Source organism: Erpetoichthys calabaricus, chromosome 9, assembly GCF_900747795.2.
Source record: "Erpetoichthys calabaricus chromosome 9, fErpCal1.3, whole genome shotgun sequence".
Taxonomy (NCBI): domain Eukaryota; kingdom Metazoa; phylum Chordata; class Cladistia; order Polypteriformes; family Polypteridae; genus Erpetoichthys; species Erpetoichthys calabaricus.
Genome location: NC_041402.2, coordinates 150,823,244 through 150,838,433, shown reverse-complemented (window position 1 = coordinate 150,838,433; position 15,190 = coordinate 150,823,244). Strand labels below are relative to the sequence as shown.

At 39.0% G+C, this 15,190-nt stretch overlaps 1 protein-coding gene across 9 annotated transcripts in view; it reads left to right on the top strand.

Annotated features, from left to right (window-relative positions):
- ncam1a (neural cell adhesion molecule 1a) overlaps positions 1–15,190 on the top strand; it is a 765,634-nt gene that overhangs the window by 150,849 nt on the left and 599,595 nt on the right. For all 9 annotated transcript variants that reach the window (XM_051932379.1, XM_051932377.1, XM_051932380.1 and 6 more), the window contains exon 2: positions 6,859–6,879. In XM_051932379.1, coding sequence (XP_051788339.1) covers positions 6,859–6,879 — 21 coding nt within the window. The remainder of the gene's footprint in view (positions 1–6,858; positions 6,880–15,190) is intronic.

The window sequence follows — 15,190 nt, the reverse complement described above, 5'->3', positions numbered from 1 at the left end:
AACCATCTCCTTCATTTATTGCCTTTAGGAAACGTTATCAATCATTAAAGGCAAGAACTACTAGACGTAGAAACAGTTTCTTTCCTACTGCAGTCACTAGTCACTATTCTCATTCTCCTTGACCTGAGTGCAGCCTTTGATACCATTTGTCATACCACTCTCCTTAATAGATTATTTTTGATTGGCATTACCCACACTCCACTAGATTGGTTCAGATCCTACCTCTCAGGCCGCACTCAGTTCATTAAGCTTAAAAATTTCACCTCCCAACCCACCGCTGTCACTTCTGGTGTGCCCCAGGGCTCTGTCCTGGGGCCTCTTCTTTTTATTATTTACCTTCTCCCCCTTGGCAATATCTTTCCTAAATATAACATTCATTTTCACTGTTATGCTGTATGACACCCAGCTCTACCTTGCTAGTAAACCCAACTCTTCTTTTCCACCATTTTCGCTTATTGACTGCATTGCTGAAATTAAATCCTGGTTCTCCTCGTTGTTACAAAATCATCATTATCCAAAGCCGATAATCTTTCACTTGTTATTGATAACTCCTTTGTTTCCCCTTCATCTCAGGTGAAGAGTCTGGGTGTCATCCTTGATAATACTCTATCTTTCCAATCTCACATTAATAACATCACCTGGTCTGCTTACTTCCACCTACGTAATATTAATCTCATCCTCCCCTCCCTCACTCCCCATACCATTGCCATCCTTGTTCACAGTCTTGTTACTTCTTGTCTGGACTATTGCAATTCGCTCCTCTTTGGTCTCTCTAATAAATCTCTCCATAAACTTCAACTGGTCCAGAATTCAGCAGCCCACATCATTACTTGAACCCTGTCTATATCACTCCCATTTTGTAGCAGCTTCATTGGCTTCCAGTTAAGTTCCGTATTCAATTCAAAATTCTTCTGTTAACTTTTAAGGCTATCTACAACCTTGCCCCTCCATATCTGTCTGATCTCTTCCATGTTGCCATTCCCTCCCGTAACCTTAGATCCTCCTGACCGTCCCTCTCACTCATCTAACCACCACTGGGAGCAGAGCATTCAGCCGTTCTGCTCCCAAGCTCTGGAACTGATTACCTACTGAGCTTAGAAATATTGAATCATTTTCAACTTAAAACCCATCTGTTCAAAATGGCGTTTTCTTTATGATTATAGTTGCTTTGTTTGGTTTTAAGTTTTATATTTTCTGTTGTTTTAAGTTTGGTTTATAATGTACTTTTTTATTTATTGTTTGTTCGGTGTCCTTGAGTGCTTAGAAAGGTGTCTTTGTATAAATAAAATGTATTGTTATTATTGTTATTATTTACTGTGGTTAAACACAGCCTCTGATTCTGTTCTCCTCCATTCAATATAAATTGTTCATTTTATTTAAGACTTACCTATTTTTGGGCATAAGTGCAATTCTCTTCTATTTTTTTTATTATATTTGTGTTTATGTAATGTTGTGATGGTGTCATGTATTGTATATTGTACCTTGTTATGTGTATGTGTAACACTAAGAGAAGTTTCTAGTAACTATGTTGCCTTCTAATAAAGTTCAGTTTCAGCCCAGTTCAGGAAGTAGAAAAGCATACTGGAGGCAAAACTATTGGAAGCCTGACCTTCACTGCTTTCCATTTCTATACCACTACAGCCCATGTTCATGAACCACAGGCTCTTTTCATGCATTTCATATCCAAGCCTGAAGACTGAGGCAGGCGCTAGTCAGCCCCACCCATTCAAAACATGTCATTTGGAAATTGCTGAGGGAACAGTAGTGCCATTGTCATGGAAACCATGAGATGTAGGGTGACGCTCAGCTGCAAGGCCTGTAATAGATTGCTTCACAGCTGCCACCCATCTGCCTGTAATTGTCTTCATCAGCTTGTGCCAGCTCTAAAATGAATGACACAGGAGATTTACCAATTTAACCAATAAATCTATTAAGTGATAAATCAAGTTAAGGAATTAAACAATAATTTAATCAGGGAGATACAAAAGAGCTCATCATCTGAGTGGCAAATAACCAAAACCACCCCAGCAGTCGGCTAAAGTGTGTAAATTACTGAGAAGTGACTGCTTCTCTCAGATCGGGAACAACTCAAGACTGTGGCTCTGTTGAATTATAACAATTCATTAATGCAGTGACCATCTCGCAAAACTAGAAATACGTTAATCAATGTATTTAAAAAAGGGAATGGAGATGTCCTGTGCAGGTCACACTCTGCCACCATTGTGATGTTGTTTTGCTTTTGGAACCTGACTCCTTTTCCTTACCTACTGCAATATCTGATGAAAAAGAAAAGGTAAAGTCACATGTACTTTCAATCTCTGCAGAGTGGGCTATCATGCTCACAGCCTAAATGCAAAAACCTGTCACACAAATAAAAAAGTGCCTTTAGTTGAATCACTTCTTATTCCTGATTTTTCTTAATTTTGCCTCCTTTGATGGCAGGTTTTATTGATTGTGTTGTTGATGGCTGCTGTTATGTGCCTAAAACAAACTCTTAACAGTGATGATTATATAATAAGCATTGACTGAATAGCTTATCATAACTGTTAAATATGTACATGTGGTGGGTGGCCAGCTAAATATTCCAGCCCTCACCCCCAGGCCGCCAGGTGGAGCTCTCACGACAACATGGATGTGCCCCGAATTCCAGCAGGGCCTCATGGACTTTGTAGTTTATATGCACAGCCCTGCTGGGTACCCTGGGGACCACCAGGAGTCACTGTAAGGGGGCTATCGGACTCTTATGTGCCCTATAACCCGGAAGTGCGTCATGATCATATGACAAGAAGAAACAACGTGCTTCCGGGTTGAAGAAAGGAGCTTTTTATCCGACCCGGAAGTGTTCATGATCACATGGACAGAAGAGAGAAACGCTTCCGGGTCATGGACTATATAAAGGACTCTGGGAAACCAGTACACTGAGCTGAGCTGGGAGGAAGGGTGGTGAAGTGTCTGGGAGTGTGGAGGATTGATTAGTGTATTGATTACTGTATTGATTAATTTATGAGTATTGTGGAGTGGAGGGTTCTTTGTGCATGTTATTGTTCTAATAAAAAGAATATTTGGACTTTTACCTGGTGTTTGGCGTATTGTCCGAAGGTTCAAGAGGACGACAGCGACCTCAATCTGTCACAGTACACTATTTAATTTTAAGTAAATTGAATTGAAGAGGGTGGTGCATTATTTCTCATGTTACCTGACAATTTTAGAGCACCAGGTTCAAATCCTGGTCCAGTCACTGTCTGTGTGGACTTTATTTGCTCTCCCCATATTCATGTGGTCTCTCTCCATTTGTTCACACAAAAGCTAAAGACATGCATGTTAGGTTGATCAGGTTTTTGTATTCCTAGAATTGGCCAATTGCGGTGCCGACTCCATGTTTTTTTTCATCCCTTTAAATTTTCTACACTTAGCCTCTGTGTTACCCGCCATGTTCTACAGTAAAGTGTTAACCTTTGTATTTTTACAATTAATCGGAGCATCATTAAATGATTATGCTGTTAATTCTCCATTATACTGCTGTCACAATTATAGCTGTTCAAATAATATTATGGACATCTGAATAGGTTTGGGCTCTTATCTACAGTACAGAACAGTCCAGTAAGAATTGAATGATGTAGTTTACCTATTAGAGCAGGGGTCCCCAACTCTGGTCCTGGAGGGCAGCAGTGGCTGCAAGTTTTCATTCTAACCCTTTTCTTGATTAGTGACCTGCTTTTGCTGCTAATTAACTTCTTTTGAATTACAGTAATTTTAATTGACTTCCTCTTGCACACTCGGATCCCTTAATTCCCTCTTTTCTCTTAATTAGCAGCCAAACAATAATGAGATACAAAACATGAGCAGCAAACTACATCCATCATGTAGTATCTGAAAATAAAGAAAGATGAAGGTCTCAGGAATGTTGATCTGCTCAGGTCCCCAAAACTTTTTAACAAAGCTCTTAGAAAATCAGCAATTTCTGAAATGTATGCTATTGCAAAATGAGGACACCAACAAGCCATTGAATTAAAGGACGGGTTTAATTCACATCAAGAATCAAAGCTTAATTAAGCAACTGGTTGGAGTGAAATTGGTTGGAGTTTAAAGTCCTGACTTAGTTGGTCTTCTGTTGGCTCACGTTTCATTTCTGTTTGGGTGCCTTTTAAGGAAAGAAATGAAGAAATTCAGAGGAACAAATCTTAAAATACAAGCCAATTAAAATGAATGGAAATGGAGTTAATTAGCAGGAAAAAGTGGCCTCCAATTAAGAAAAGAGCCCTGCAGCAACTGCGGCCCTCCAGGACCAGATTTGGAGACCACTGTACTACTGGGTCACAGAAAGTTGGCAATGAGCACAGGGCAGGATGTAGTCCTAGTTGGTACACTAAGCATTTACTGGAAACTCCCCCATATCTGGGAGAAAACAAGAGTACCAGGGAAAGAACTTGTGAACATGAAGGAAATGGGCACATTTCACATAGACAGTGACAGAACTGAGATGCGAGCCTAAGCTGGGCGGCAATGATACGAACCACCATGCTGTTCTGCCACTCTAGGTAAATTGGTGTAATTTAGCTTATTGCAAGCAGTTCTTCTCATTACTCTTGATGTATAATACGTTAATCTTCCTAAACTGAGAGGGCAGAGTTAGGTTTCTAAAGGGGAAGGACTAAACGTTGGCTGGTAGCCCGCCGAGGTCTTGGTTGCTATTAATGTGACAATGTTATCAAAGTAGATTGGTTTTCTGTTGCATTATTCTGACATTAACTTTTCTAAAGTACAATTTACATAAATATGTGAAAATTTACATGCCATTAAGGTGGCATTGATTTATTCTTGCAAGCATGTAATTATATCCTGCATTTTGATAGCAGATATTAACAGAAAACTTTTATTTCTCATGAGCCTGCATTTGTAGTAAAATAAATAGACAAACGTGGGCAAAATGTAAGTGGGGAGTGCTTTTAACTGAGATGGGACGAGCTAACTTAAGGCAGGTAGGCTTGGCAGTGGGCAGCCTCTTTTCCCTTATGGGTACAATAGTTACACAATATAGGGGTTAACCAAGTGTTACTTAGTGTACAGTAACATGCATGTCTAGCAGCTTAACATGTTGCCACTCCATGATGCCATGATAAACAAGAATGTATTTAATGTAATTGGAAAGGGCAGATCACACCATCAGACATCGGTACATTGGGCATCTTCCACTATTATGATGGTGATGGTTGGAAATACATAGAGAAAGTCATCAGGCCTTTAGCAGTGACTCCATAAGCAGAGCATTATATTGTTTCTGGGATTGAGCAGGTGAAATATTTAAAATTGAGCTGACTTAGAGACAGTAAAGTTAAAACAAGGCAGACAACGTGAAAAACGTGTGGAATCTGACTTCACTCTTAACCATGCCTTATACTTGCCTGTTGCTTGGCAACAACATCGGTTGCCTCATATGGCACATTTCTTAAGCTTAAGATTTTTAAGTAGGACTTCTGCACTGAGTGGGAATTTTGGTACTGAGTCATTTTATTTTTTTTTATTTCCCGTTGCTCTAGATCCATGTTGCCTTTTTGTATATATAGTTCATGTTATATTCAAATATGTCGTGTGTGTGACCACCCTGTGATGGTCTGCCTGTGGTGAAGCAAGTAAGCGAGTAAGGGGTCCGTCCCAATTTGTGTTTGTTTTAAAAATAATAACAGTGCAACTATGGAATTGGTGGGTGTGGATATGCATGGTAGCGAAGCTAAGCAACCCTGGTGTGTTGATAAGGAAGTTGGCTGATTGCACATTCACGTGCAGTCAGTTTAGCCAATTTCCTCTTTAGTGCTCTGGGGGATGTAATTAGGGCTCTTGCACCCACAACAGTATAAAGGAGCCTGAGAGGGATTTGGGGGAGAGTAAGAACAAGAGAAAGAGAACAGAGGAGCGATCAATGGTGTGTATCAATTTGACTGAACAAGTTGTTAAGGAGTCAAACCAAGTGCTTTAGAGTCACCAAAGAGGCGCCGATCATGTCGGCTGAGTGGTAGAGCAGACAAGATAAGGGGAAGGCACGGGGGCTGGTTAGGGTTGGAAAGTAAAATATGCGGTGGCATACGCTGGATGGGCAAGAAGCCCTGCTGCCAAGGTGATGAAGCTAGGATCCTCTTGTTTGATCTGGATGTGGCGATCTGCGTTATGGGAGATGCATGGCGCAGCGGCGTCCAGTGAAGGGTGAGGCACCCTGGGAGGTGCATACAGTCACATTTTGGTCATTTATCTTTTAACTGCTTATGTGGAGTTTTTTTTTTTTCAGGAAAAAACATGTAGGATAGTTTTAACTTCTAAGTCAAAATATGATAATATGATTTTATGGCATGGATTTAAATCTACATTTCAACTGTTCTAGATGAGTGACATTCTAAAAAGCATCATTCCATAGGCAAAAGACAACAGGCACCACTGGAGCTTTTGTTTTTCTGTCATCTTTGAATATTTTATGTACAATAAGCTGACACCCAATTTCGACTTTAACCAGTTGCTTAATTAAAAATTTATTTTTATCCTATTCACTGATAAATGATGTTCCAGAGGTAAATATGATGTACTAGAAGACCTACAAGATGTCAGTCGCTTGAATGGTCTTGATAAAGCACCGATATTAATTATGCAATGCTATGTAGGTTATCATTTGAAATATGCTCTTAAAATAACTGAACGTGTTTTTGAAGAATGTCTGCAATTAGGCTTTGATTCAAGTTGAGAGATGATAGGAAAGCGACAGAGAGGTTGTGCAAGTAGACTAATAATTTCCTTTTCTATTTTTTTCTCTTTTTCTTATGGTGACCTTCCTGTTTCATTGGATTTATGAACATAACCTGTGTTACCTAAAAGATTTGGGGTTTTCTTCCAAAGGTAAGACCTATTTTTAAATTTTAAGAGTATTTCAAGATGTGCCACAGTGAATTATTACATAACTTAAACTTTATTTTATGTTGATTTCTAAAATTTGAAGATCCTATTAGAACAGTTTTTTAATTTGTGGTAGCTGTAATGAATGAAATGTATGCTTTTAATTTTCTCTGCATCACTTTCATTTCAATGGGAAATTGGTCAAATGTCTTGTAAAGACACCCTTGTTATACCACCCTAAAACACACCATTTTCACTTGTCATTTCTTTGTCTGGCTGCTGAGGTCCTTGCTGTAGCCCCACTCTCCATTTCCTTCTTAGCAGGACTCCCATTTTCCCCACCACAATGCCCCTTTATCTCCAGGTGACTGATCCTCATCTTTTCAGTCATTCTTATAGTGATGCATCCTTGGCAAGCGCGGCTCTCACTCCTGTCATCATAATACATGCTGGATTCCTAAAATAATTAGGGTAATTCTCAGATTTTCAACAAAAAGTTTCACACATGATGTCATACAGTATATTTAAGAATCCACCTATATTTAGACTTGCTAGACAGCTGGAGGGGAATTATGAGGTCTTTCCCAACTGTTATGGGTAAACATGAAACTAACTAAACCTTGTAGAAGTTTTCAAGCCAAATACCTGTGTTGTTGTTATACTTGAGTGATCATTTATAGCTCATGCATTTCAATCCAAAAGTGTTTGTGTTTGATTCTTCTCACTTAAATGAATGTTTTTTGTGCCTCAATGCACTGCATTCCTGATCATGTAGTGATTCTACAGCCTATGAGCTACCAAATATTAAAAATTCACTGCATTCTGCCTCAATAGACTCTGCCATTTGATAAAATGGCATCAATAGTCATTTATTAAGAAAATGAGCACTTTGGTAATGTTTCACTGAAAAATGATACACTTGGTGGCAAGTCAGCTTCCAAGGTGTCTGTTTTTGAATTAGCAGTTAAAGGTCTCAGTCTAGGTAGCATGGTGGGAAATTACTGTATATACTGATGCCAACTTACAGGTAGCAAAAACAATCCAAAAAGACTTGTACAATCTTCAGGACTGCTAATTATGAACACAAGATGGGAGACACTGTCTTCCATGATGCAACCTCTCCAAATTATTTACAGGTTTATGTTGACACAACATTCTCATTGTCTAAACAAAGTGCAGAAGTGATGGAAAATGCAAATAAAATATTAGGTTACATCGTTGAAACTGTTGGATTTAAGTCCTACGCTGAGATTACATACTGCAGTAGTGAGACAACATCTGGAGTATGGTATGCAATTCTGGTCATCACACTCTGAGAAAGAGATAGAAGCACTTGAAGCTATGCAAAGGACAGCAGTCAGGTGCATCTTAGGACTTGGGGACATATCATCATACTCTGACAGACTCAATGAATTAAACCTACTTTAGCTCTGAGTAGAGGAGACTGCATAGGGAATTAACTCAAGTCCTCAAAATTCTCAAAGGCATTGGTAGGTCTAGCTGAATTCTTTGAATAAACAGCAAAGTACGTGCTCAAGTACATGAGTAGAAGTTTAGTGGATGTGTATTTAAGACTGAAGCTAGGAAGCACTTCTTTACTGAAAGAGTTGTGGGCATCTGGAACAAACTTCAAAGTCATGTCGTAGAAGCAGAAAACTTGACAACCTTTAAGAAATGTCTGGATGAGGTGTTGGGTCATCTTAGCTATTAGATAAATAAATGGGCTTGATGGACTGAATAGTCTCCTCCTGATTATCAAATTTCAGAAGTATGGGTTTACAGTGTATCCCAGCCTGGGCACAACCTATTTGGAAGTTTTACATGATCTCTGTGGGCTTTACATCTGGCACTCTTTTCTTCCAGATCCCAAAGGTATATGCTTTAGGTCAGCTGGACACTCTAATTTGGCCGTATGTGTGTGTGTTGCCCTGCAGTGGATTTGTGTCCCTTCCAAGGCTAATGCTAGTCTTGAGCCCAGTGCTGCCCAGTGACCCAGAACAGGATAAGGATGTTAGAGAGTGGATGAGTGGATGACTTAATATTCTACATGCAACACACAAAAACACTTTTTTTAAGCAATCTTTAGAACACATAATGCCAAATAACCAAGAATGTTTCAAGTTATATATATCATGTATTAACTGCTCCTCTTTAACACACAAGTCACATTGTGGCTTCTGGCGCAGTGTTTCCTTTGAGGGTAAAGCATCTGACTGCTTCTCTCAAGTTGTTTCTTGTAAAAAGTGTTTCCACTCAGTTATTTGATTCAAATAATTCTTGTCTGTATAGTGTCATTAACAGTGATCATCAGATCCTTCCATACATACAACATATACAGTAAGCCATCCATTTCCTATTTTAACACGCTTTTCCAATATTGGGAGTCAGAGCCTATTCTGATACTACAATACGTTATATGAAAATGAAAAGATGTCTTTCCACCACAGAACAAACACATATACACATCCACAAACACACTCATTCATCCTTCTAGTCTCTTGACCTGCTTTTTTCAGTTCAGGGTCACAGGGAGTTGAAGCCTTTTCTCGCAGTGTGAGGCACAAATGTGGGTTTAACTCTGAACTGGGTGCCAGTCTTCTTTAAAGCAAACTCACAGATACACCAACAGTTACCCAGTCAACTCTATTGAAAATGCTTTATCCAATTTACGGTTGACCAGATTTGGAGTTTTTCCTGACGACATCATGTGTAAGACAGAGGCTTTTCTGGGTCAGGATGCCAGTCCATCACAGAGCAAACAAACACACACACGCATAGAGTTATGGTCAACCTATCAAGTCACTATGATGTGAACTTGTAGAATTATCCCCAGGACAATGGTGTCAATCCATCACAGAGCTCACTCACACAAAGGGTCTTAGTGAGTCAGAGCCTATCCTGTCAATATGAGATACAAGTTTAGAATTAAAAACCTGGACAATGATGCCATTTCATCGTAGAGAAAACTGACATACATATCCACGCACACAAAAGGTTCTAGTAAATGTGAGCCTATCCTTCTAGCATTAACCCTGGACAATGGTGCCAGTCCATTAAAGAGCAAACTCGCATACAACCTCATTCATCCATCCATCATCTTAACCTACTTGATCCAATGCACGAATAGAAGCATATCCTGTCAGTCTGATGTACATGTCTGCATTTATGAATGAACGGTGGTGCCTGTCCACTGCATGAAAAAGACTCAAATACACACCCCTATATTTTCTTTACTTACTTGGTCCAAAGGAGTGTCCTAGAAAGTCAAAATCTCTTTTTTCTCCTAGCATCATGCATAAGTCTATCATTAATCCTGGATAAGGTGCCAGTGCATGACAGAACCAAATCACACACAGACCCCTACTCAATTATCTATATATTTATTGAACCAGCATAATTCAGTTTATGGTTTTGGGGAGCCAAAGTGAGTTGTAAGGGTTGCAGGAGAAATGCAGAAACTAGCCCTTGAAATGGAACCAGTGCATTGCGGATTGTACTTGCATGCTGTCGCTCACTCATGTAGGGCCAGATTTTATTGGTTCATCGGTGTTTACGAGCACAGGCTGGGTAAAAAAAACAAACAAAAAAACAACACATAAGAATAGGACAAACATGTTAACTCCATATAGTCAACGACTAGGCTGGAAATCAAACATCCCTAACCACCGTACTACCCTTATGGCATGATTATTAAAAATTAATTTAGAAGTGCTGTGGCTCTTGTGCCCTCTTGTGCGGCATTCCATTAATCATTTTAGGCACCACTGTGAATGCTTGTAACTTGAGAATGAATGATTTTAAACAGTATAAACTGTGTTTGCATCTTTCATGCCTGCGGCACTTCAAAAAGACTATACCCGACTAAACAGTAGCAGTAAATGAAAAGCAGGTCCTTCTTTCAAGTCGTCAGCCTTCGGCTCTCCAGCTAGTAATCCTGCCGTGATTACTAAGCAGTCAGCCACCAGAGAGCTGGCAGAAAACAATCGTTCAAAGTGGACTTAGAAGAGCCCCCCTTTTCTGTGAAGTTCCTTATCTGAGGGGAGGCAGGGGAGCAGTGGGGCAGTTGTTATTGTTTCGATGTGTGTGGAATTCAAACTTGTTAACCTACTTAAAAGTGTGTGATCATACAGTAGGGAAAATGAAAAGTGATCATCAGCACGCCTGTCAATTTTGAAGATTAATTTGTAGCGACCTAATTGCAGAGTATCATTGGAGAGCTAAGCTGTAGACATATCATTACAGGGGAACTGTGAAAGCTATGTGTGCTAAAGGGACAATTTGTTACTATTAACCCACTTGTCCTGTCACTTCTTAAATTCCTCCAAAAGTATTTATCGATATTCACCTTGGGCTGACACAGAGGTACGCCCTAATGTCTCACAGATTCAGTGATTTGTGTTTGACTTCTAGCACAGTCATTGTCTGAAGAAGTTATTTTCATATTTCTCTGGACACACTTTTTTAAATCAACACTTTGTGTTTCTTGTTTTGTGCCCAGAGCTACTAGATTATCATTTGGTTAATTGTAGGCCTTTAATAAAAAATGAAATTGGTATTCTGTAGATTCTCCTTACATTTACACCATCTACTTCAATTTGAAGTTGAAATTTATTGACATTTTGTGTAGATAGTAAAATTAAATTATGACTTGCATGACTCCCACACACTAGTTACAGCAGTACAATACAACATAGACAGTTAATACAGCACCATATGTTGCATGCAACATCAGACAAAGTATAAAATAAACCCTGATGCAGTTGTCAGAATAAGTGGCTGTTGAGTAGCCTTATCTACTGGATGATGTCAGAATGTATAAAGTGATTGAGTATTCCAGTGTATACTAAATGTGAAAATTATGTTTGTTTTTTATTCCAAGTAGAACAGTGGTTTTCAACTTTTGTGATTTGTCGAAAAAATCTTTGCATAACGGGGTGGTGGGAAATACAGTATAATAAAGATTCAATCGGAGAGCAAGGGTTTGTGGGGGGGGGGGTTATGATCCTCTTGGGGTTTCACACATCCATATAGAACATGATGCAGTTTTTCATTTGAAATGTTATCTGAAAAGTGTTCAGATTGGCTAAAAAACATGACCTGGGACTTCAATGATTTTTGAGGATATTCTATGGATCGGTAGCAGTTGGGAAGCACTGCTTTAGAATAACAGATACTGAAAAAATACAGCTATTAAGTTGGTAGGATTGGGCAAGAGTAACAAGATAATCAACTTAGTGCTTGTGGAAATATTACTTAAATAAGAAACAATTTCTGGACTCTGGCAGTAAGGCTTCCTTGAGAGATAAAACTTGAAATAGTAACATTAATCATCACTTGTTTAGATGCGCCATTATCTAAGATTTTGAAAATGTTTTCAGTCAGGTCTGTTTTTGCTCCAGTGAGCCTAAAGGCATCTCTGCCATCTGTACTGATTGTACTGTATAAGGTGATAGTTGTAAAAATATAAGGTTCAAATCAGGAGATGGAATCAATGTTAGAAATGTTCCTTGGTTGAGACCAGGGATTCAAATAAATCTGTATAACTCGCCAGAAACAACAAATCAAAATCAAGCCATGTAAAATGACAGAAGGCAGTGAAATCTATGCGTAACTAAATTTATTAGTAATTTTATTTATTTAGTATTCTAAATCTATGAGTAACTGTGAGAAGTCAGAAGTGAATCTATGAGTAACTAAATTTATGAGTAACTATTTATTTAGTAATTTTATTTATTATTATTATTATTATAATTATTATTGTTGTTAGTTATTTTTTATTTATTTAGCAATCTAAATCTATGAGTAACTGTGAGAAGGCAAAACTGTAGTTGATAATGCAAGAGAATTCATAACCAATAATCAGGAATAAGAAATCAGTAAACACCAGAATTTTTTTTTGGAATATCCACAAACTTGGACAATCAGGAAGTGTATTGACTTTGACCTTTATACCCTTGACCAGGTGATGTCACGTGCTGCACACCTCTTGTTGACCCTACCTATCAACGGCCTAGTAATAAGGCCAAACAGTCCGTCATTATCCAACCTGTTATATCCTAACACAGGGCCACGAGGGTCTGCTGGAGCCAATCCCAGCCAGCACAGTGCGCAAGGCAGGAACAAACCCCGGGCAGGGCACACACACACCCACACACCAAGCACACACTAGGGACAATTTAGGAACGCCAATGCACCTAACCTGCATGTCTTTAGATGGTGGGAGGAAACCGGAGCACCTGGAGGAAGCCCACGCAGACACAGGGAGAACATGCAAACTCCACGCAGGGAGGACCCGGGAAGCAAACCCAGGTCTCTTTACTGCGAGGCAGCAGCACTACCACTGCACCACTGTGCCGCCCTAAGGCCAAACAAACATTACAAAATAGTGGAGCCCACAATACAAAAAAAATGATGCAGTGGAAAAACATATTTCATTTTTAACAATGTTTAAAACCTCACTAAATATAAAATGTTTGTACTGAATTCCTTGGCCTCTCAGTCCCTCAACATGATGCCTTGGTGATTTTCAAAGGCTAACCAATGTCAAAAAATAATGTCAAATCATGACACCTCCATATGAAACAGAAGAGGTGGTGAAATGGTGGCTTGAGTGTGTTTGTCTATTTGATCATATTGGCTTTTAAAGGTGTATGGCAGTGAAAAAAAGATTCAGTTTTTGTCTCTTGAGATATCTGTATCATAATGAAAATTATTCAGATAATAAAGTATTTTCAGGATTGGGTTAATTATCAAATATGGATAGTATTAGAAATGAGTAGATTAGAGGGTCAGCTCAAGTTGGACAGTTGGGAGACAAAGTCAGAGAGGCGAGATTGCGTTGGTTTGGACATGTGCAGAGGAGAGATGCTGGGTATATTGGGAGAAGGATGCTAAGGATAGAGCCGACAGGGAAGAGGAAAAGAGGAAGGCCTAAGAGAAGATTTATGGATGTGGTGAGAGAGGACATGAAGGTGATGGGTGTAACGGAACAAGATGCAGAAGACAGGTCAATATGGAAGAAGATAATCCGCTGTGGTAACCCCTAACGGGACTAGCCGAAAGAAGAAGAAGATGGGATATTAGTGGAGGGGTTAGCATTGCTGTCTGTCAGTTCCAGTGTCCTGGGTCCAAATCCCAGTTGCACATTCTTTCCAAGTCTGTATGCTTTGTCACTTTTGATTTTTGTTTTTTTTTCTCTCGCATTTCCAAAAAGTGCAGGTTAAATATTTTGGCAATTCTTTGTGAATGTGAGGGTGGAGTGTATATGTGTGAGTGGAACCAAGGTTGGACCTCATGCTGTTAGAATAGGCTTCACTTCCCAACCTTGGATTGGATTAAGTATGCTTGAGAATATTGTATTAGCCTTTGAATACTACGTTCATTTTCATACTTTCAAAATCTCTGGAAATGTTCATTCCCAGTAATAGGAAGGTTTAAGTGTACCTGCACAACATTGCACCATTTGTCTTATTTGAGTTTGCAGAGGTGTGGATTTTTGGTGGCATGGTCCAGATCGTTGTGAATTTTATTTCATTTGCCTCATCCTGACCCCATCCTAATTCTGGCACTTTAATATTAGCAAAAAAAAATTTTTTTTTGTTTTGTGTTTTCTGATCCTATCTCAAATTAACAAGCTGTACTTATGGATAGCACCAAATGACCAAATTGTATTTTTTAAAATAAGCTTGACAAAAACAAAGCTGATGGCTTTTAGGAACTTCCCTTACCTAAGCATACCATTTCCAGATGAACTGTATATTTATTGTAAGTTATGGTGTTTCAGTTGATGAGAGACGAGCATCTACTACGTTCATGAAAGAGAAAGAGTTAAGAGAACAGATGGTTTACAACTTTTTTAACAAAAATGCTGGCCTTTTGATAATGATTGAGTAATTTGATCTATTATTAGTTGAGAAGGCTTTATGACATATCAGCAAGTGAATGTTGTAAAGGCTGTCAGCCCCTTTCTTCAAGAGCCAAGCACAGACACCTGGCTGTGGAATGCTTTAAATTTACAAAGATTACTCGTGTGGCACCTTCACTCCATTAAGTATATGGGGCAACACATTTTTGTTCTTAAGGGGCTTTGGCAGATCATTCGAACTCCCCAGGCTTTCAGTTTGGTGGTGTTAACTAGATATGAGTGAGAGGCCAGAAGAGAAGTGTAAAAGATCTGACAGGCTCTGCTCTTAAGTCTTAATTCATTGCCTATTAATAAAATAATCTTCATTGATCATGAATTCATGATGAAAGAGCCTAATTAAAACTGCTCTGAGGAAAAGTTTTAATTTAGAAAACATTAGTCAATCTCACA